This window comes from Ochotona princeps, chromosome 12 (genome assembly GCF_030435755.1).
Source record: "Ochotona princeps isolate mOchPri1 chromosome 12, mOchPri1.hap1, whole genome shotgun sequence".
NCBI lineage: Eukaryota > Metazoa > Chordata > Mammalia > Lagomorpha > Ochotonidae > Ochotona > Ochotona princeps.
In genome coordinates this window covers 46,450,664-46,471,335 of record NC_080843.1, presented here as the reverse complement: position 1 = coordinate 46,471,335, position 20,672 = coordinate 46,450,664, and the positions used below count along the sequence as shown (strand labels likewise).

Here is a 20,672-nt window from a genome sequence, read left to right as displayed (position 1 = left end):
CTATAGATGGGAACATCCCAGAAAATGGGCCTTACAAGCTGTGCTGGTCATTTTTCTGTTTGGAGCTAAGCAGTAGAGCAGCTGAGCCACAGGCATTTGCCTGGGCTCAGCAAGGAGGACCTATCTCACAAAGCTCTACATTCTGCTGAGGCAGGAACAGAAGCAGAGACCCCCCCCCCCCCCAGCTCAAGAGGCCAGCTGGCCTGGGGATGCCCACTCCCCTGCTTGCTCATTTCACAGACAGCACTTCTGGGTCAGGCCATGGCTGGTGATTGTGCCACTGCCTATTGCTAGAATCATGTCAGTGCTACCTACCTTGTCTTTCCTTGGTCCTAACTGGAACGGTGGGACCTTTAACAAAGAAGAAATGTCATTGCTTACAATATAAGGGAGGAAAGTGAAGCTCAATGAGGCCAACTGAAGCCTGGAGTTAACACAGACAGATCATACCCTAGGTCTCCTGGCTGCCAAGCCTGGCGCTTCTGCCACTTGCTGCCAATCATTTCAGTCCTGGTTTCTTTGGAGATGTTCATGTGAATTAATTGTCCCAGCATCTTGCTGGCATGGACTGGTTTAGATATTTGATGTTTTCATTTTCTGATGTTCCTCTTGCCTGATCTTTTTTCCCCCACCACAGCCTTCTGTTTAATCTTATCATGTATTCATTTTTAATCTTCACAGGTTATGATTTCTTTTTAAAATATTTTAGTTTGAAAAATTGTTTGAAAATTTATTTTTTTACTAGAAAAACATATATACAGAGAGAAGGAGATATAGAAAGATTGTCGCTGGTTCACTCCCCAGGTGGTACAACAACCAGAGCTGAGCTCATCTGAAGCCAGGAGCCAGGAACTTCTGGATCTCCCATGCAGATACAGGGTCCCAAGCCTTGGGGCCATCCTCAACTGCTTTCCCGAGCCACAAGCAGAGAGCTGGATTGAAAAGGAAGCAGCTGGGATATGAACTGGCACCATATGGGATGCCAACACGTGCAAGGCAAGGATTCAGCCACTAGGCTATCACGCTGGTCCCTAGTTTAAAAATTTTATTTGAAAGACGGAGAAAGCAAACTTTACCATCCACTGTTCACTTCCCAACAACTGTACCCAAAAAGCTGGATCTAGACCAGGTTGTAGCCAGGAAATTAAAATTCAGTCCAAATCTCCCATGTAGGTGAAAGAGACCCAACTACTTGAGCCATTTCTTGCTGCCTTCCAGGTTATACTTTATTGGAAAGCTAGAATTAGGAAAAATATTTTTATTTACTTATTTACTTTCCTTTTATTTGAAAGAGAAATCAAGCCAGAGACAGAGTGAGCGAGCAAGAGAGAGATAATCCTCCATCTACGGTTTCATTGCCCCAGATGCCCACAACAGAATCAGGTTAAGTTGGAACCTGGAGCCTGGAACTCAATCCATGACTCCCAGGTGGATGACACAGGCCTGAGTACCTGAGCCATGATCTGTAGCCTTCCAGGGCACCCATAGCAGGAAACTCATCAGGTGCACAGGAGACAGGTACTCCTTTAGGATGTAGGCACCCCAAGAGACAACTTAACCACTGCACCAAATATCTGCCCTTAGAAAAGCTTTCATTGTATTACACATTTGGCAATGTAATAGCTATAATCTATTTGTTGCATTTGAAACTTGACATTTATCTGTGGAGTTCATAAATATCCAATTGCCGCCCATGCTTGTGGCCCCTCCAGCTACCCTAGCAACCAGAATGCTGCTTTTTACATGAACGTGAAGTAGAGTGGAAGGAAGAACGAAGCACATCTGAAACTGTGATTATGGGAAACAACCAGCTGGGAATGACCAGCTTTTTGAAGAAATATGGCTGGGTTTTTTCCCTGGAAAAAAGTACCTACCCATCATTATGAATACAATTTTAGAAGCCTATGACCCTAAGTTAAGAATGCCTGGTCTCAGGAAATAAATAAATTGAATTAAAGGTCAAGAAGGCGTCAAACAATTTGGAGAGACATAAGGAATTAAAAGAAAAAGTGTTTTGGGGGACAAAAATTTTCAAAATCCATTGCAGTTTTTCATAGTACTTGTTTTCTGTGAACTTGCTACTGATGTCTCATATTTCTCAGAAGTTCCTGAAACCAAAAGCTTGAATTTCCGGCTCTCCGGGTCTGTGTTTGGTGACTTTCCTCAGCAGCATTAGAAGTCTTGAAAGTAGTAGGTGATCAAGTGTCAGGGCCTGAGGCTGTGGGGCTCCAGAGAAAAGTGCACTGGGGAGTCCCTGAGCTTTCAGCAGGGGGAAGTTGGGAGGTAAAGTCTTTGTGGTCAAGCTCAATGTGAGGCAAGGCTGTGGATTTTCCGAATATAGTATGGGAGCATCAGCATCTACAACCTGGAGAAGGAGAGAAGAGCTGAGTCACTGAGAAGCCCCCTCGGCCCCAGCCTGGGGTGTCCCCTTGGCTCACAATAACTTGTTGTGTGGTGCTTCTTCAATAGGGCAGGTAATGTGGTGGGAATAGGAGGTATCAGGAATATACAACAGGGAGGAGTAAAGGATGGGAACTCCTGGGTAGGCGATGCAGCCAAGACTTGTGTGCTTGGTTCTGGGCAACTTCAGGAGCCTCTCTGTGGAGTGGTCACAGCACAGACAATTCCAGAATACTCCTGGATGATCAGGTTTGGAGTCCCCAGCAGCTGGCTTCCCATAAGAGTCTGCAGAGAGCATCAGGAGAGAATGTCCTTGCCTGAGCCTTGTCTGCCCTCCTCCTGCTGCCTTTGTTGTCAGAGATGACAGAAATAAGAAGCCTGTGGCACTTTGGAGCAGACCGGGAAAGGGTGGTGTGTCCACAGGGTGAGCAAGACAATCATGTAGAGTGACTAGACAAATGACTCATGAGTGTCCCTTCAGATGGCTATCTGTTCAAGGCCACTTACGATCATTTGGCTATTTGAAAATGAAGGTGTTTTTTTTTTTTTTTTATGTGTTTTTAAAACCATCTTGTACACAAAACTTAGGCATCCGTGTATCCATTGCAAAGTGTATCCTGAGATTATTAGGTCACCTATGCCAAAGCAGGATTATTGAACATAGAGAATATATGGTATTTGACTTCTGCTTTAGTCTTACATGTTACATGGTTTCATTTCTTTAGTCATCACTGTCTGATGCTAAAGATGGAGACATTAGCATTGCTCAGTGTTTTGTGTTACCGGCTACTCATTGAGGAGTTTGAAAGTTGGCTGATTCCACACCAATGGATATGTACTAAATATGTTGCGATAGAGCTAGGAATTGGAATTCTGAGTGTCCAATTTTACGTTCCCCCCAAGTCAAGTTGCAGGGAAAGGGGGGCATATTCAAAAGAGCACCTGGATGTTGCAAGGCCGGGTTAGAGGTGCCTCCCCGATCCTGCCAGCTTACCTAATGAGGTGCCCAACTGTTGAATCTCAGCACAGCAGCGGAGCACTGCCACTCTCCAGGAGTGACTGGGGAGAAGTGAGTCTGGGCAGGCCGCCTCTCCTCCTCCCTTCTGCTTCGTTCACGATCAGTTCGGAAACTGCTCAGAAAACGTTCCAGTTACATCTCAACATGCACTTCAGAGAATGCATTTCCTTCTGTAAGTGCCACGGCACTGTGCTCACTAATAGACTCCTACCAATAGTTTCTGTGTTCAGACTTCAGGAAACCTGAGTCAAGTACTTTCATAATAACCCGTTCTCAGAAAGTCCCTTTTGCCACTGATCTGGGAAGTACCAGCTCTGTTGAAACTCAGACTCCACTGTCTTAAGGGAATTGTGATTTTAAAAAACAAAAAAACCACAGTCTTCCCATTTTTTTAACAAAGGCAAATGCATGGTACTTTTTTTTCTTAATAAAGATGTATTTATTTTTATTGGAAAGGAAGATACACAGAGAGAGAGAGAGAGAAAGAGGGAGAGATTGATTCCGTCTGCTGATTCACTGAAGTGGCCACAACAGCTGGAACTAAGCTGATCAGAAGCCAGGAGCCAGGAATTTCTTTCAGGTCTCCTTTGTGGATGCAGGGTCCCAAGGCTTTGGACCATCCTCTACTGCTTTCCCAGTCCGCAAGCAGGAAGCTGGATAGGAAGTAGAGCAGCCAGGACATTAACTGGAGCCCATATGGGATCCTGGCTTATGCAAGGTGAGAATTTAGTTGCTAGGCTATCGTGCTGGGTCTGCATAGTACTTTGACTAAATATCTTGGGGTTCTGTAGCTACTTGATTTAATAAATCAAAGCGCTTGCAGAAAAAGCCAGCATCCAGACATGATGTAGATGGGTGGTCTGAGATTTGAGATTGTGATTCAGAAGTGGAGTTCAAGAATTTACCACTGATGTGCAAGGGACCTTAAAATGGTCTCTGCGGCAGGGAGAAATTAGATGACAGAGTCGTTAGACAGGGGCCACTCGCAATGCAGAGTGGCAAAGCAAAGTGAAGATGCTGTTTGTTAGTGCCCTGGATAGCCCATGCTCTTATTGGCCCTCAGTTTAGGCTCCCAAGAGCACAGCATGGCCCGTGGCCACAGTGCTGTCTCTAGTTTGCTGCCAATGTGGTGCCACTGCTTTGCCACCAGAAACCTTCACTCATCATCCTTACTAACTTGACTGACATTCTGCTAGCCCACACCTTGAAGTAAGCATGAGTTCAAATGCATACGTTTCCCCCCCCCCCCCATGCAAACATTTGGAAGACAGTGTAGCTAATGTTTGATTCTAATGCCAACAGGATCTTTCTTTGAAATGGTCTGACCTGGAGGTTCTTATGTGAATTATTTTCTCTTCCTGTTGCTCTGTTTTCCACAAATGCACATTCACTTCAATTAGCTGAATGTCTCTGCTCTGCTATGGACTTTAAAGGCTCTGATAATTCTAACCCTACACTGCTCTGCTCATTTCCCACCTACTTCCTGGCACTGCCTTGAGGGATATGTGTATGGACAAAGCATCTCACCACACTGGTCCTTCTACTTCCTTCTCCTATAAAATGAGGAAGTGCTAAGTTATTCCTGAGCTTCCTTGTGTCTCTAAAAATTAAATTGTATTTACAGGACTCCTTCTTAACTAGAATGATTTTTTAAAAAGTTCAACGATAACAAAATGTATCAGAACAACTCCAGCCATTGACCATCCCTTCTCCAATTCACCTTTTAAACTAATTCCATCTGAGTCTCTCTTGCTTTAGCTGCTGAAACAATAGTTTTGAATTCTTGTGACCTAACATACTTCTCACTACTTGGTTTCACCACATTGGCCCTTCCCATTCAGAAATTTCTGGAAAAGTTTGTTACAGATGCTAAAAAGTTTTTCACATTAACTTATCTGCCATGTTTAAAAACCACATGTGATCGAGGAGTCATGGAGGGCTGGTGGTGAATTGGATCTCAGGGTTAAAATGCTAGTTAAGATACCTACTTCCCATGTCAGAGTGCCTATGTTCAAGACCTGCCTCTGTGCTTGAGTACAATTTTCTGCTAGAGTACGTCCTGAGAAGAAATAGTACTTGAACCTCCACCACTCAGGTGGTAGACCTGCACTAGCTGCAGGCTGGCCCCATTGTGGGTGTGTGCGGAGTGAACCTGCGGGCGGGGAGCGTTCTCTCCCTCATCCTCTCTCCCATCCACTCAAATAATTGGTCATGGTTTTACATGACTTTTTTTTCTCCATGCATTTTAAAATTTAATGCTAAAATATTTGCTCTGCTTTTAAAACTATATCATAATCTTTAAAAATTTTTTTAAAAATTTTTGTTATTACCCAGCACTGTGCTTCTTTTGTTTCTTCTCTTACCCTACTCTTCACACTTAACAAGTGGCTTCATGTCCTACCCACATTTCTGTATATCAAGTGTCTCCTACAGGTCTCTAAAATCTAACATTCCTACACCACAGGAAAAGACATACTTAGATCCAGAGATCCATTTTTCCTTCTTGTTTTTAACATTGTTTCTTTGCCTTTAGAGTAGCTACAGGCTTAGTGTAACATGCCTGATATTAAGTGAAGAACAATGGTTGCTTTTAGTGGATATTCATAAAACATGTGGTCAATGAACAACTTTATCTCATAATCTCATGAGCACCTGTGAACCAAGAGGTTCAAATACTAAACACAGGAAGTGTAAGCCAGCTATAGGACTTCAGGTACCTTAAGTCTTGTACATTGTACAAGACCTTCCTAAACCCTAGTGGGGGAGCCTTGTAATAATGCACATGTGTAGCATGGGTGAAAGTGAGAACCAATTGAAATCAGCCACCAAAATTTAACAACGTATTCATAATTATATTCTAATGTCTTCAAACAGCAGCCTTGATTCCTTGGCATGGGAGAGCAGAAGCATCTTAAGTTGGAATGCCTAGACAGGCTCATCACAGGGTAGCTTTTAATCTTCCATGTTCTGGACAATTCACAAGAATTGCTTAGTGGATGAAAGGATAAAATGAGTGACTGATAGGAACAGAAGGTGTGGAACCTGAGTAGAGGTGTGGGAGGAGAGAAAAGATGACCTAGTCACTCCTCTTCCTTCAGGAAGGAAGGAGAAAAAGATTTGAACTCATAGATGTCTGTTTCTTGGAGTTATTATGTAAATGAGATTGTATTTATCTCTACAAATAAGCCTTCCAAAGTTTTTATCTTCTTTCAGACAACCCAGTGGACTAATATATTCTTAGATATACAAACCAAATGTTAAAATCAAAATATTATTGATAAAAGTAGATTTTTTAATTGAATAAATATGTAACAGTGAGTATAGTTCTGTGATTTTCAAATCATGCTCCCAGGAGTTCTCATAGATCAACCACGTAACAAGAAAATAAAATACAGGACTGGCAGAGATTTTTTTCTATATATACACACACCATATATACAGATATTTTTAACTAAATTTCTCAAACTTGCTGTTTGTTTGCTTTTATTTAGACATGACATTTCTGTTAATATGGTGTTTCTTGAGCAAACCCAAGCTGGAATGCACTGATACATGCATGCAGCAGGATAAGCTGGTGGAGAATGAAGGCAGATTTGTAAAATTGAATGTCACTTATTTGGGGCTTTTAGGTTTTACTGTTAAAACTGTTGTTTTTTTGTGTGTGTGATTGATTGGTGGTTACCATTAACAACAAAAATAGCAACACAACATGGTATAAAAATATAAAAAAGAAAATCAATGAAAACATCGTGTCATAAATTTAAAGTATTTGGAAGATCGATGTTACCACTAAAATATCCAAAATATAGTTATAATTTGAAATACTCTGTTCTCCACCCTTCCACGTCATTGTGCCATTCCCCACTGGGGCAATTCAGCCAGCCTCTATGACTGCCTATTGGAAACATGCTAATGTGGATTAGCTAAACACCTGGGCAACAAAATACATTTTCTCTTTCATTCTTTTTCTCCCCACTAGAGGCCAGCAACAATGCACACAGGGAATAGGAAGTTACTCAAGCACCAGCACTGTCAGCAAGTCTAACTCTTTGGAGAAGAAAACTTCTCCCCAGTTATAATATATGAATTATTGAAGAGTCAGATTCCCTTCATTCGCCCCTAAATATTATAAGTAGCTGATGGACTTCCTTGCTAAGTGTGTCATTTTAGCTGAATATAAAGAGACTTCAAAAGAGAAAAAAAGACATTTATGTAAGAATATGTTTGTCCTATATTGCTGTATGAGAAATTACTCCAAAAACATTTGTCTGTTCTGACAGAGCACACCTGGCTGCTTTTTCGCTCCACGTGATGTTTGCTGGCACCCTGTGTCATCTGAACGCTCAAATGGGCCAGAAAGTCCCAAGTGGCCTCTCAGGTGGCTGGCAGCTGCTACTGGCTGTCATCTGGGAGCTCAACAAGGACTTCTCACCTGAGTACTCGGTTCTCATTCTCATATCTTTCAGTGGTTTCAGCATCTCACAGTATGGTGGTTCAGTCTCAAGAGGCAACATCCTAATAATGAACATTGCAAAAGGAAGGAAGCCAAAGTTTTCAGTTCCAGCATTCCTTACAGTGGTCAAAGTCTGCCCTAATTCAAGGGGAGAAGAATAAACTCCATCTCTTGATGTGAGAAGCAGTCTGTGTATAAAGGGAAGGAGTAAATTGTTGGGGACCATGCTTGGAGACTCCAAGGGAGTCCTCATGGAGGACTGAAAAAATGCTACTTCTGACTCACCTTTGAAAAGAAACTTATGTATCATGAGAGATGCGGAAGAGTATCTCTTCATGAAATGAGTAAGAATTGCCCCTTAATGTGATGCTTTAGGATTAAGCTGCACAGATGTCATTCCTCTCTTTTCTTCCCCAGTTTAGTTGCCTAAAGCAGTGGAAAAATGGCCAGAGGATCAGTGTCTGATGAGGAAATGATGGAGCTCCAAGAGGCTTTTGCCAAAGTTGGTGAGTAGACCTACCTGGGTACCTCAGGTTGCCAACTTCCCTTTCCATGAGGGTAGCACCCAGCATTCCTGTTCAGGGCACCTTCAGTGGAACCGTAACATGAGTCAAATAGGATAAAGATGGGAATCCAGTGGTGTTGGCTAGAGGACCTGAAGAGCCTATATTTGGAAAGATGCACTTCAAGACAAGAACTTCTTTGTCTAGCAACACCTGATAAGAGACTGCTTCCCACCTGTAGCGTGTTCCTAAAAATGACCCCTAAGTTTCATCCTTTATGTCTTTCTATGCCTTATTTGATTGCTTTTGTTTTAATACTATTGCATATCTTCTCTGACTCTTATCACCACATCTGTAATATAGTTAGGAGTTTCTACCGAAGTTTTTTCAGATTCAGTTGCCAGAACCTTTGCTTGGTACTTCTCAGTCTTGTGTTGTAGATGCTGGGAGTAATGCTGATGCCTGTCTCCCGCAGCAACAGGCCTTTTTGAAATGTTGACTCTTTCCTGAGGTTGTGTCATGACCTCTGAATGTCCTTCCCTGTCCTCACACCTCCTCTTGAGTGCCCCCTTGAATAGTCCAGAAGCTTCAGGGTATATTTTGCATTGCAGATACTGATGGCAGTGGATACATCAGCTGCAATGAGCTGAATGATTTATTCAAGGCTGCTTGCTTGCCTCTGCCTGGCTACAGAGTAAGAGAAATTACAGAAAACCTGATGGCCACAGGTGATCTGGACCAAGATGGGAAAATCAGCTTTGATGAGTTTATCAAGGTGAGTGCAACACAGAATACCAGGAGATGCATTTCAAAGACATTCAGACATTCCTTCTACTCTTCTTGCCTCAGTATTCCATAACTCTTCCCTTTGTGAGTGTTCTTGATCCTTGCTCGGATTTCTAAAATTTTCCTGTATTTTGGCAGCTGTTCCATGGCCTAAAAAGCACAGAGGTTGCCAAGACATTTAGAAAAGCAATCAATAAAAAAGAAGGGATTTGTGCAATTGGTGGTACTTCGGAGCAATCCAGTGTTGGCACCCAGCATTCCTATTCAGGTAGGCTGTGTTGGTGGGTGGGAATTGGGGGTGAAAAAGGTCTTGAGATGACCAGAGAGCTTTGTTGGGATGAAGAGATGGGAGAGTGTAGAAAAGAACCATGCCTTCATGGCCTGCAGAATCTGACCTTGGTATTCAAACCTAAAGCTGCACACAATGACTGGGGCTAACACTTCTTCACAGACTCCTACCTGTTTTCCTGTGCGTTACTGGGCTGGTTCCAGAAACATGATCCAACAGCAGTCCTTTCTCCGTGGAGGGTCTGGTACTCGATAATCTTACCAGCTCTTAGAAAACAAAGGCTGACTACATTCCTTTGTAAATCTTGCGGATGGAAATGGCTACTCAAGTTCCTTTCTTCAGATTTCATGATTGTTTCTAACACCTGCCAAGTGATCAAAAAGTTGTATTTTCATCCTTCTGGAAAAATGTTGCATATTTACTCCGAATCCATCAATGTTAATGGAAAGTTCTACTAGTTCAGACGTCTGTGGTGGTTTGTTCAGAGTTTGGCTTTTTATTTGTGAGTTCAGGCATTTGCAGAGCCTTGCTCTGTCAGAAGTACCTTGTGAATCTGCACAGTGGTGGTGCACTCTGCAGTATGACACAAACTGGGATCACTCAGGATTTCCACAAGAGATGCTCATTTTCAGTGAACCACAATTTGAGAAAAGGTGCTGAATTATAAGGCACAACTTGAGGCTGTATTAAAATTTCTAAGACCAACTCAGGACAATTTTCCTGATAGGAAAGAAATATAGTGCCACAAATTATTCAGTTCCATTGCAACTTGATTGAAATTGTATAAAGAAGTTTAGAGATGCTCTGAGAATTATCCATGGTCATCCAATATTTAAATCATCAGGGCTACAACCAGAGCTCTGAGTTTTGGCTTGTAAGCATTAGACCACTTGTATATTTAGAATATATCTAGATTCTAGATATAAAACTGGATATTTGTTTCTAAATAGAGTCTGTCTATATATATATTTTATATAGTTGTTGTTTGGCTCTAAGTCTGCATATTTTATGTCCCAGAATGAACACAGATTTGTATCTGTTTCCCAAGTAGTCTGAGATATTTTTAAAAGCCAATAAACAGCAGACATTAGAGAACAGACTGAATAACCTTGAAACCTTTCTCTTGGGTATAAGAATCTGAGCTCACTGTGGATAGTTGTGTTTATTTCAAACCTTCACTTTGCCAATGATCACTTGCCCACAGAGGAAGAAAAGTATGCCTTTGTCAACTGGATAAACAAAGCCCTGGAAAATGATCCTGACTGCCAGCATGTCATCCCCATGAACCCAAACACCAACGATCTCTTCAATGCTGTCGGGGATGGCATCGTCCTTTGGTACGGAACACTCCCTTCTTGGTTTCCTATTGTATGGAGCAGCAGCACTGATGTGTTTATCCTGGGCCAACTTCCTCTGCTGCTCAGCTGCATCTGGGATTTATCTTGCTTGGACCAAGAACTCAGAATGATTTCCCATTCCATTTATATGGAGAAATATAAAAGTGCTATAGCTTGGGTGGAGAGAAGGCACGCACAGTACCTGTTTATATAAATAGCAGTAAAGATGAAAGTAATACAAGGTCACAAACATGATTTGAGGGCCACCTGCTGTTTTGCTGTGTCTGAGCAGGGGCTATCCAGAGAGCAGATAAGCTGGGAGGGGAAACTGAAGCAAACCAGCACAAACTTTGGTCCTTCAGCAAAGGGTCTGCTGAGTGGCTCACAAATACACAACTCCCTGTGGAAAGTACCTGGAGGAGGCAGGAAGTCTGTCTGCTCAGCAGGCCTCTGAATGCAGTGCTGCTCAGGGCAGGACAGTGTGCCTGATAAAGGCCCTTGGAGCTTCCCCACCACTGTGGGCCATAGTGATGGGGAGGTGGCAGTGAGCAAGACATCATTTCTCCCTCCTGCAGTCTAATCAGAGAAATACTATTTTCTGTGTTTTACTGATTTAATTTCATCATGCAATTTCATGTTTAAATTCAACTGGTAAAAAAAGAAAATTGAATAATAAAATAAAATAAGGTCAAGTTCTGATCTGTCAGGAGGCCCCAGTCTTCCATCTAGTCTTGCTTGCCAAGACCATGTGACTCCCAGGCCCCCAGTCAGAGTTGGCATGAATGGCTGAGGCACCAGTGAACCTGCTTGCTCCCCGCAACTCCAGTCTACTTGTAACTCTGGCTTGTTTGCCTTGCATTTCCTTTTGAAGAGTGCCCTTCCTCATCCTTCTGCCCCTTTGCATTTACCATGGAGTTTTCTGGCTAACCTATACCCTAGCATCTCTCCCTTCACTGACTTTTTATAAAGAGCTATCTTGCTCTATTTATTTGAAAGACAAAATGACAGAGATGGGGAGAGCTGAAGAGATCTTCCACCTGCTGATCATCCCCTAAAATGGCATCACCAGTCAGTTCTGGGTCAGGCCAGAGCCAATATCCAAGAACTCCATGCTGATCTACATGAGTGACAGGGACCCAAGCACCTGGGCCATCTTCTGCAGCCTTCCCAGGTGCCTTAACAGGGAGCTGGACTGGAAAGAGAGCAGCTGAGACACAAATCGGTGCTCACATGAGCTGCCACCATTTCAGGCAGACGCTTAACCCGACATGCCAAAACATCAGCTTCCGTGCTGACTTTAGAAGGAAACATTGCTTTCAATGGTTTGTGAATCGTTATGTTTGTTTAGAACTGTTAGATAAATTCATAGCTATACGTTTCATCTCTGTAATTCGACTAAGCTTTTTGAGACAGGGATATGAAGCCACCCATTTCTCCACATCTCTCAGAGCTAATAGTTTTTCCATTGTTTCCTATTTTTCAACTAATAATTCATGGGTTTTGCTAAATTTCAATAAAGTGTATTTTATTTAAATATGTGAATGAATACATATACATACACAAAAGTTATGAAACTGTATCTTTAAAGAGCAATCATAAAAGGATTAGTAATTGTTAGGAAATTGTTAGTAATTGTTAGGTTAGTAATTGTTAGGAAAAAATATTAATGCTGTTTTTCACTTGAAAAGAAGTACTCACAATTAGGGTTCTTTGATTTTGTTGTGCTTTTTAGATATTTTTATCAATTTATTTTTTTAAAATAGCATGGTGGTAAACTAAGGAAATTCTTTTTGTGTTCCAGTAAACATTGAAATGATAATAATTTGAATAAAATCAGTTCTTCTTTTAAAAAATCACACTTGCTCTGGCTGCATGATCAATGTATCCTTTATTTAAATAAGATGGTGATGACCTAAGGAAATTTATCTTTTGTGCCCCAATTGAAGGCTGAAACAATACTAACTTGGATAAAATCTATTTTTAAAAAATCATTGCTTGTTCTGGGTGGCTGATCAATATGCTAGATGTTTAGTGGGGAAAACTGATAAAATTATAGCTGTAGAAGGATAAAAAAACTGTGATTATTAAAGCTATTAAGTTTGGTCAAGCTTTTTTTCAAAGATTTATTTATTTTATTACAAAGTCAGATATACAGAGAGGAAGAGAGACAGAGAGAAAGATCTTCCATCCGATGATTCACTCCCCAAGTGGCCACAATGGCCAGTGCTGCGCTAATCCAAAGCCGGGAACCAGGAACCTCTTCCAGGTCTCCCACGTGGGTGCAGGGTCCCAAGGCTTTGGGCCGTCCTCAACTGCTTTCCCAGGCCACAAGCAGGGAGCTGGATGGGAAGTGGAGCTGCCGGGATTAGAACTGGCGCCCAAGGGGGATCCCGGCACGTTCAAGGTGAGGACTTTAGCCGCTAGGCCACCGAGCTGGGCCCAGTTTGGTCAAGCTTTAAAAGAAATGTAGTCATCATGTAAGACCAGAATGTAGTCTTTTACTTAAATGTTACAATTTTCATGGCTAGGAAAGTAAAAGTACCTTTTTAGGAAATTTGCTTTCATGTGCTAAGGAAATCAGGAACATTTGCAGCTCCTTTGGTGGCTGAATGAATTAGAGTAGTCATTTCTTACCACAGGTCTGGGTTCAGGACACTGACCTCTCCCACAGAAAGTTTGGAATCTAGTCAAAATTGTGTAGCTGACTTTCCATCTAGACTTGGGGTAGCACAGATTAGGTTGCTGTTATGTTCAACAATGAATGCTGGAACTTGAATTTGTTCTGTTACTCAACAATCTGCTTTCTCTTCATTGTTTCTCTTTCAGTAAAATGATCAACCTGTCAGTGCCAGACACAATTGATGAACGAACCATCAACAAAAAGAAGCTCACACCTTTCACCATTCAGGTATAGCTCCCTGTGTAACCTTAATACAGGAACTGCTTAGTATGGATGAGCACTGGACCTGCAGTTGACCTTTTTCAGGTGCCCAAACCTTATTCCCCAAACCTCGTCTTTTGGCTGGTGAATTTTTGTACCTATTGGGGGCACAAGGAAATATCCCTGCCTTGTCTTTTAATAAGGTAGTAAGTATTAGAAGGAAATTTGGGGAGATTTTCATAGTTCAGGGAAGCTGAAGAGACGGGCCTTTCTAAGAAATGAAGGGGCGTGAAGACCGGGAAGTGCTCTGGCAGCCTTCACAGTGAGATTGGCTGCAACTATGAGAATAATAAATGCAGCTTGACTTTAATTCCTTCAATTTGTTGATTAATTGGAGTGGTGGTCAACACTCAGTAAGCTGTGTTTCTGTCTCTATTCTAATATTCTAACATAATTGTGACTCTGTTCCTCAGGGTTGTATCTCATTTTTGAAATTATGAATGATGTATTATATTCTATTCGGATTGAAACAAACCTGTATGCCTCAAAATGCAAGTAGTAATAGAGCTGAGAGCAGTGTGAAACACATATGAATGCATTTAATGTGAAGTTTACTTGTAATGTTGGCCCCCCATGGACCATGAAGACAGTTTGCTTACCAACTGATTGGTGGCTTTTGTTTAGTTTGTAATCTTCCATAAAAACAATTTCTTCACCATTCTGACACTGATGTCTTCTCCTAAAGACCCAAAAATAGTCCATAAACCCTAGATTGAAAATCTTATAAATTGTATTCCAGCTGGGTATGAGTTACATCACATGCATTGTTGTTAGTAAAGAGGTCATAAAATCTGTGTGTGTGTGTGTGTGTGAACTCAAGTTCACAGTAAGTTTTGACTGCTCAATGAGTTGTCCTAGTAAAAATTACTTCTTTTCCAGGAGTTGATTTATATCTTTTCATTTTCTTAATATTCAATCGCAAATCAAAAAACTATTCTGTTAATCTCTTTGATGGTTTTAATTTACATCATCAATTGTATTACCAATGATGACCAGTGACAAAACAATGACTGTCCTCAAGGGAGCTTGTATTTCTGGATAATGGAGATGCTGAGGGTGTTAATTTCATCAATCACAAGATGGATAAAGACTCAGCTTCATGCTGACTGCAATGGGTCTCCCACTCTGGGTGAAGGTGTAACTGAAGAGGTGTCTGCGTAAGCTCAGCGTCTGGACTACGGGGTTTTCTCCTTTAGTTATCATTTACTGCTTTTCATCATGCTGAATCTAAAGAGAATCATGTCTGTAGATCTTTATAAACTTTCCAGAAAGAAAATGTGGTTGAGTTTGCCAATCAGTAATAATCTCTTGGTATCTATAAAGTCAAAGAACAAAACCCACATACTTTTTTCTCTCATAGGAAAACTTGAACCTGGCTCTGAACTCTGCATCAGCCATTGGGTGCCATGTGGTTAACATTGGAGCTGAGGACCTGAAGGAGGGAAAGCCTTATCTCGTCCTTGGACTTCTGTGGCAAGTCATCAAAATTGGGTTGTTTGCTGACATTGAACTCAGCAGAAATGAAGGTAAGAGCAAAGTTTCAGACATTGTTAATGGCCTGGGTTTCCAGTAATGCATGTACTGGGACTCAGGATGGAAGATGTCAGGAATCTGCTAGTTTTGAAAAGTGTAGTTTTATTGAGTCCATAGTACTAACTTAATAGATTCTATCCACACTGACCGGTCATTTATAAATGACAGAGCAAAGGCTTTTTAAGACCACAGACTAATCATAATGTTTGTTTAACGCATATAGCTTCATCTGTCTGGGACTCTAACCTCAGGAGCTTTTTACAAAGCTCATTTTGCTTCAAATGGTTCATAACAAATGTGCTACTTGTAGCTTGCATTTTATGAAGTGCATCCCATTTAGTGTGCTGCAAATACCAGATTGAGATAAACTCTGTGTCTAATCAACATTATACAGGAAGATGTAGGTCAATGGATATAGAACCAAGGTTATACTTGAAGAGTGATTCCAGAGAGCTAATGTACAACATGAAGATTATATTTAATAATAGTGTATTGCATATGAATGATTTGCCAAGAAGTAGATTTTAGGTAATATTACCTGAGAGAAGGAAGGAAGAATGGAAGGAAGGAAGCAAGGAGGGAAAAAAGAAGAGTAGGAGGGAAGGAAATAGTAAAAAAGAAAACTGAGTTGATAGGTATGTTACTTTGTTTCACTTACATCGTAACCTCACTGTCTACATATCAGATAAAAACATTAAATTATGCATATTAAACATATGCAATAAAAGAAACACAGTAAAAAATATATATATTTAATGGGTTTTAAAGTTCTTAATAAGTACTTACCAGTCTTACTCTGTTATCTCCCACCATTCCATCTACACTTAAACAGTAACAACCCAACTGCTTTGACTGAGATTGTAGACCTTGATAAGTACCACACAAAACACACTATTATCCTTCACTTTGTAGGTACAAATCCTACCGATAGGAAATTTTATCAAAGATTAATCTTCAGATATACAAATTTATTTTTATTGATAAACTCAAGCCACAATGACCAGTAATGAACCCTGAGGCAACACCTTAAAATCAATGTCTTCAACATAATATAAAGAAAGGGGGAAAGAAAGCAGATATTTTAAAACTCATGAGAAAGAATATTGATTTGCAAAGAACAACCTCAACTAAATTTAAACTTTCTGACTGAGCAAAATCACCTTTGTGCATTGGAGAAAACATAGAGGAGAGCTGATTACATTGTTGAGTTGCTCTAATTTTGCAGATAAGCATCTGAAATATAAAACACCTAAGGGAATAGACAAGAGAACATTGTCATTATTTCAGAATTGATCTCTTAAAAGCCAGAGTGTTGTCATGTCACGCAGTGTAGTGTGATGGACCTTGTACAGCATTCTGAACCAATACTCTTGGCTCTTTGGGGGACTGTGCCCTGATGTTCTTAAGCAGAACATTGCATTTTCTTGGTGCCTTGTACATTCCAGCTATTACATGGGGATGGTAAATAAACTCACAACAGCACAGATTTGTTTTCAGGAAATGGTAACGAGGTGTTTGTTGCATAGGAAAAGATATAAGAACTCTTTCTCAAGGCTAGAGCCTTCTAGTAGAGCTCACTGAAAATCATGAAAATATACCAGTCCCCTGTATTTATCATTCTTCATGTTTTTTTTTCTTTTTCTTTCTTCTTCCTTTTTACTTCCTCAGCTCTGATTGCTCTTTTGAGAGAAGGGGAGAGCCTAGAGGATTTGATGAAACTGTCCCCTGAAGACCTTCTGTTGAGATGGGCTAACTACCACCTGGAGAATGCAGGCTGCAACAAAATCAGCAACTTCAGCACGGACATCAAGGTAGGGAATGATCTCTGAACGGGACTGGATGCAGCCCTGAGCAGGGATTGGCCACTCGTGGAGAAAAGACAGAGATACCAAGTCTGTTCTCCTCAACAGCTGCAGGGCTGGCTGACCAGGGTGCTGCTCTGGAGCCACTTACTGTCCTTCCAAGGCCCTCTGCGACTCTACGATCTGTTCGAAGTCTGAGAACAGCATCAAGTGGGATGGGTCTCTCATGGAGTTTCAATATCTGGTGGTGTAGAGAGAGTGAGCAAGATATTGGTCTCCTTTTGTCTGGTTTTATAAATGGAGGCATTTATAAAAGAGGATTTAGAGGATGACTTCTGATAACACTAATGATAGCAAAGCTGGTGCCTGTTATCTGCTAGGTATGTTTGACATGTATGTTGGCTCACTTAATCCTCACAACAGCCCTTTCAGGTAAGGACTCATGTTCTTTCATTGCACAATTAAGGGAGCTGAGGTGGAGAGATCCACAAGGGGAAAGGCTAAAGCAAGCGAACACTGTACAGTCCAAATGTATGGAAAGCCCCATGTCAAGGCATAAGGAATGAACTTTTGGCATTGATGGTAGATGGGCTGAGATAGAACAGTGAAAATGTGAAAAAGCAGCTCTTTGCAGGAAATAGTGTAAGCTGCTGGGGTGCAATTTGAGGCCTCCATTGTTCAAAATCAAAGAAATGTCCTCCCAAGAGAAACAGTAAGAGGAGAGGTCATATGACTCACCAAACACCCACCCAGGCTTGTAAGTCTTGGAGGAGCAGCTTCATGCTGTCAGTGGCATGGAGAACTCAGGGTCTGCCAGGTGCAGTACAGGTTAGACCAAAGCTTCTAGTTGGAAAAATTCCACATTCCTTAGATTCTAAGCCAAATTCATTTTCTAACCATACATCTCTCATTTGTTCTTAACATTCTTCTAGTACTACCAACTAAACTGGGGCTTAACAAGAACCCCTCTGGCACCCAACAGTGAGGCTCTGGACTTTTCTGCCCCAGATTAGGCTACTTGTTCTCAGCCCTAATTCTGCCTGCTTTCCAACACTAAGTTGTTGTGTTCTTTGGAATCATAATAACTTTGTGCTTTAGGTATAATTGTGTCAGACACTGAGTTTCTTGCAAAGCTGAGAGCTCTTAGACAGTGGCTGTGCCTGCTCTCAGAAACCAGTAGATCCTCCTAAGCTCACTGCTGGAATGGGGGTACCTGAGCAGCCTGTCCCTTAGCAGGCATCATCACATCACATGACGTCAGCAAAGGCGAGAAGAACACCATCTAGAGTGAGTGAGAAAGGTTTAGAAGGGTCAGGCAGGGGGAGATAACCCCTAGCAAGGCTAAAAATATGTATATAATAATGGTAGGCAGATTCTGCTGGTGCCTGAAGGCTGTATAGAACTTTGAGCAACTTCATAAGACCTGCAGGGGACACAGAGAGATGGGACTCGATTGCTCCAGCTGCAGCCTCCGTGGCTGACAGTCTTGTTCTCATAATTCTGTGGGGAAAACTGGTGTACATCTTTCTGCTCTACCCAGGCCCTGCCTCATTTTAAAAGCAGACAGATGAATTTTCAATCTTTAAGAAAAATTAAGCCAATTTTAATAGCTTTAAATAAACTACATTAAAACCAAGACGTTTCTGTTAATGGCTAAAAAATTGCATTTTCTTTTCTTTTTTTTTTATATATTCATTTATTCATTAATTACATTGTATTACATGACACAATTTCATAGGTACTGGGATTCCCCCCACCCCCTTCACCCCAAACCCCTCCCCCATGGTGAATTCCTTCACCTTGATGCATAACCACAGCTCAAGTTCCGTTGAGATTCCCTAATTAAAAGTTCACACCATACAGAGTCCAGCATCCCACTTGTCCAGTTCAAGTTCGATGGCCTCTTAGGGAGGCCCTCTCAGGTTTGAAGGCAGAGCCAGCAGAGCGTCACCTCGATCAATTAGAAGCTCCAACATATCATCAGTGTGGCCTAGTGGCTAAGGTCCTCGCCTTGATCCCATATGGCCGTTGGTTCTAATCCCGGCAGCTCCACTTCCTCTCTATCTCTCCTCCTCTCAGTATATCTGACTTTGTAATGGAAAAAAATTGCATTTTCAAGAATATGATTCTGTGAATTCTTTTCAGCCATAAGCATATTTCCAAAATAGAGCTTGAGAATGCTGCTTCCTTGTCCAATGTGCCATAAGTGAATAGAATCATTTTTGCTAGCTCCTAGGTAAACACAAAATACACTTATCGTCTTCATATTTCTTCTCTGACATAAAACTGCTTGATGGTATTTCAATTGTCTATCTTTAAAATCTTTTTCTTTTGCTGATTGTCCATTTAAATGTGTTTGTAAACTCTGCTTTAAACTTTTGCTTCCTTTTTCTGCTACTTTTTAAAATTGAACCTTAGCTGACTGACTTCTACAGCAATTTAAATGTATATATAAATTTTCCCGTATATAATTTAATGCCTGTAAATAAATGGTGTTTTATCCCCTAAGGACAACAGAGCAATATCTGCTTCTATTGGTTGTTTGGTGTGTGTGCCCTGTATTCTTGCTTGTTATACTTCCTTTAAAAAGAAAAGGGCATTATAATATGCAGAGAAATATAATATTCAAAGGAGTGAATGTTTCTGGCTTTGCTAATTAAGTGACCGTCTTGAAATGTTTACTTTTGGGAAATTGTCTTTCTAAGAATGTAATGAGCAGTGCTGTTTTTGAAGTTGTTATTGCTTCATTTCTCACAGGACTCAAAAGCTTACTACCACCTGCTGGAGCAGGTGGCACCAAAAGGAGATGAAGAGGGCATTCCTGCTGTGGTTATTGACATGTCGGGACTGAGGGTAAGATCCTGCCTTCGGTTGTGGTAAGAGAACAGAATGCTGCCCTCCTATTGGCAGTTCCACTGCTCAGTGCACGGTTCACCCCACTCCCTGCTGCTGGAGTTCCTTGAGTGTTCACTTCTGCTTACAGTTGCATTAAATTTGTTAAACAGTTGACTGGTAATAATTGGCAAAACTAAATCTGAAAATCAAATAGTAAAGAAAGGGAAAATTCAGTGTCACACTCCAGGCTAGGCGCTTTTGTATGTACCCATTATTTAACAGGTTCTCCAATCCCCAAGTGGGGCTGAATCTTTAGTTTTGCTACAACGTGATCTTGAGAACTTGCCTTGCCTATGTTGGTGCCTCATTTAATATCATTAGAGATAAATTAGTTTAATACTGAAGTCAACTCTACGAAAGAGGAGTTCAGCCTGAAATATAACATTATCTTGAGCAATATCTTGAGAAAGAATTCTAGTTTAAAATTCTGTTTTCTGAATATTAATGGTCTCCTGGGCTGTATGGACAGTGGGTCCTAGTTCAACAGAGTTTTTTTCCTAGTTATGAGTTGATGTACAAATGACTGGACATTCCCTAGAATTTCTTGAGCACATGAAGTAGGTGATTCAATATGAAGCTATTGAGGAAAAAAAATTGTCATATAGTTAACAATGACAATATCTTGGTTGTCTGATGAAATTTGTTTTATTTTAATTTGAAAGTATACCAACTCAGTGTGGGAAAAGTACTTATGCTAACTTAGATATTCCTTTAT

General features: G+C 41.1%; 1 protein-coding gene across 1 annotated transcript in view; it reads left to right on the top strand.

The window, feature by feature from the left end:
* Nucleotides 1-20,672, top strand: part of LCP1 (lymphocyte cytosolic protein 1) — a 50,631-nt gene that overhangs the window by 10,842 nt on the left and 19,117 nt on the right. Inside the window, exons 2-9 of the mRNA XM_058670754.1 lie at nucleotides 8,289-8,377; nucleotides 8,986-9,149; nucleotides 9,299-9,428; nucleotides 10,654-10,786; nucleotides 13,613-13,694; nucleotides 15,088-15,253; nucleotides 16,929-17,071; nucleotides 19,820-19,915. Of these exons, the coding sequence (XP_058526737.1) occupies nucleotides 8,314-8,377; nucleotides 8,986-9,149; nucleotides 9,299-9,428; nucleotides 10,654-10,786; nucleotides 13,613-13,694; nucleotides 15,088-15,253; nucleotides 16,929-17,071; nucleotides 19,820-19,915 (978 nt within the window). The 5' untranslated portion in view covers nucleotides 8,289-8,313. The remainder of the gene's footprint in view (nucleotides 1-8,288; nucleotides 8,378-8,985; nucleotides 9,150-9,298; nucleotides 9,429-10,653; nucleotides 10,787-13,612; nucleotides 13,695-15,087; nucleotides 15,254-16,928; nucleotides 17,072-19,819; nucleotides 19,916-20,672) is intronic.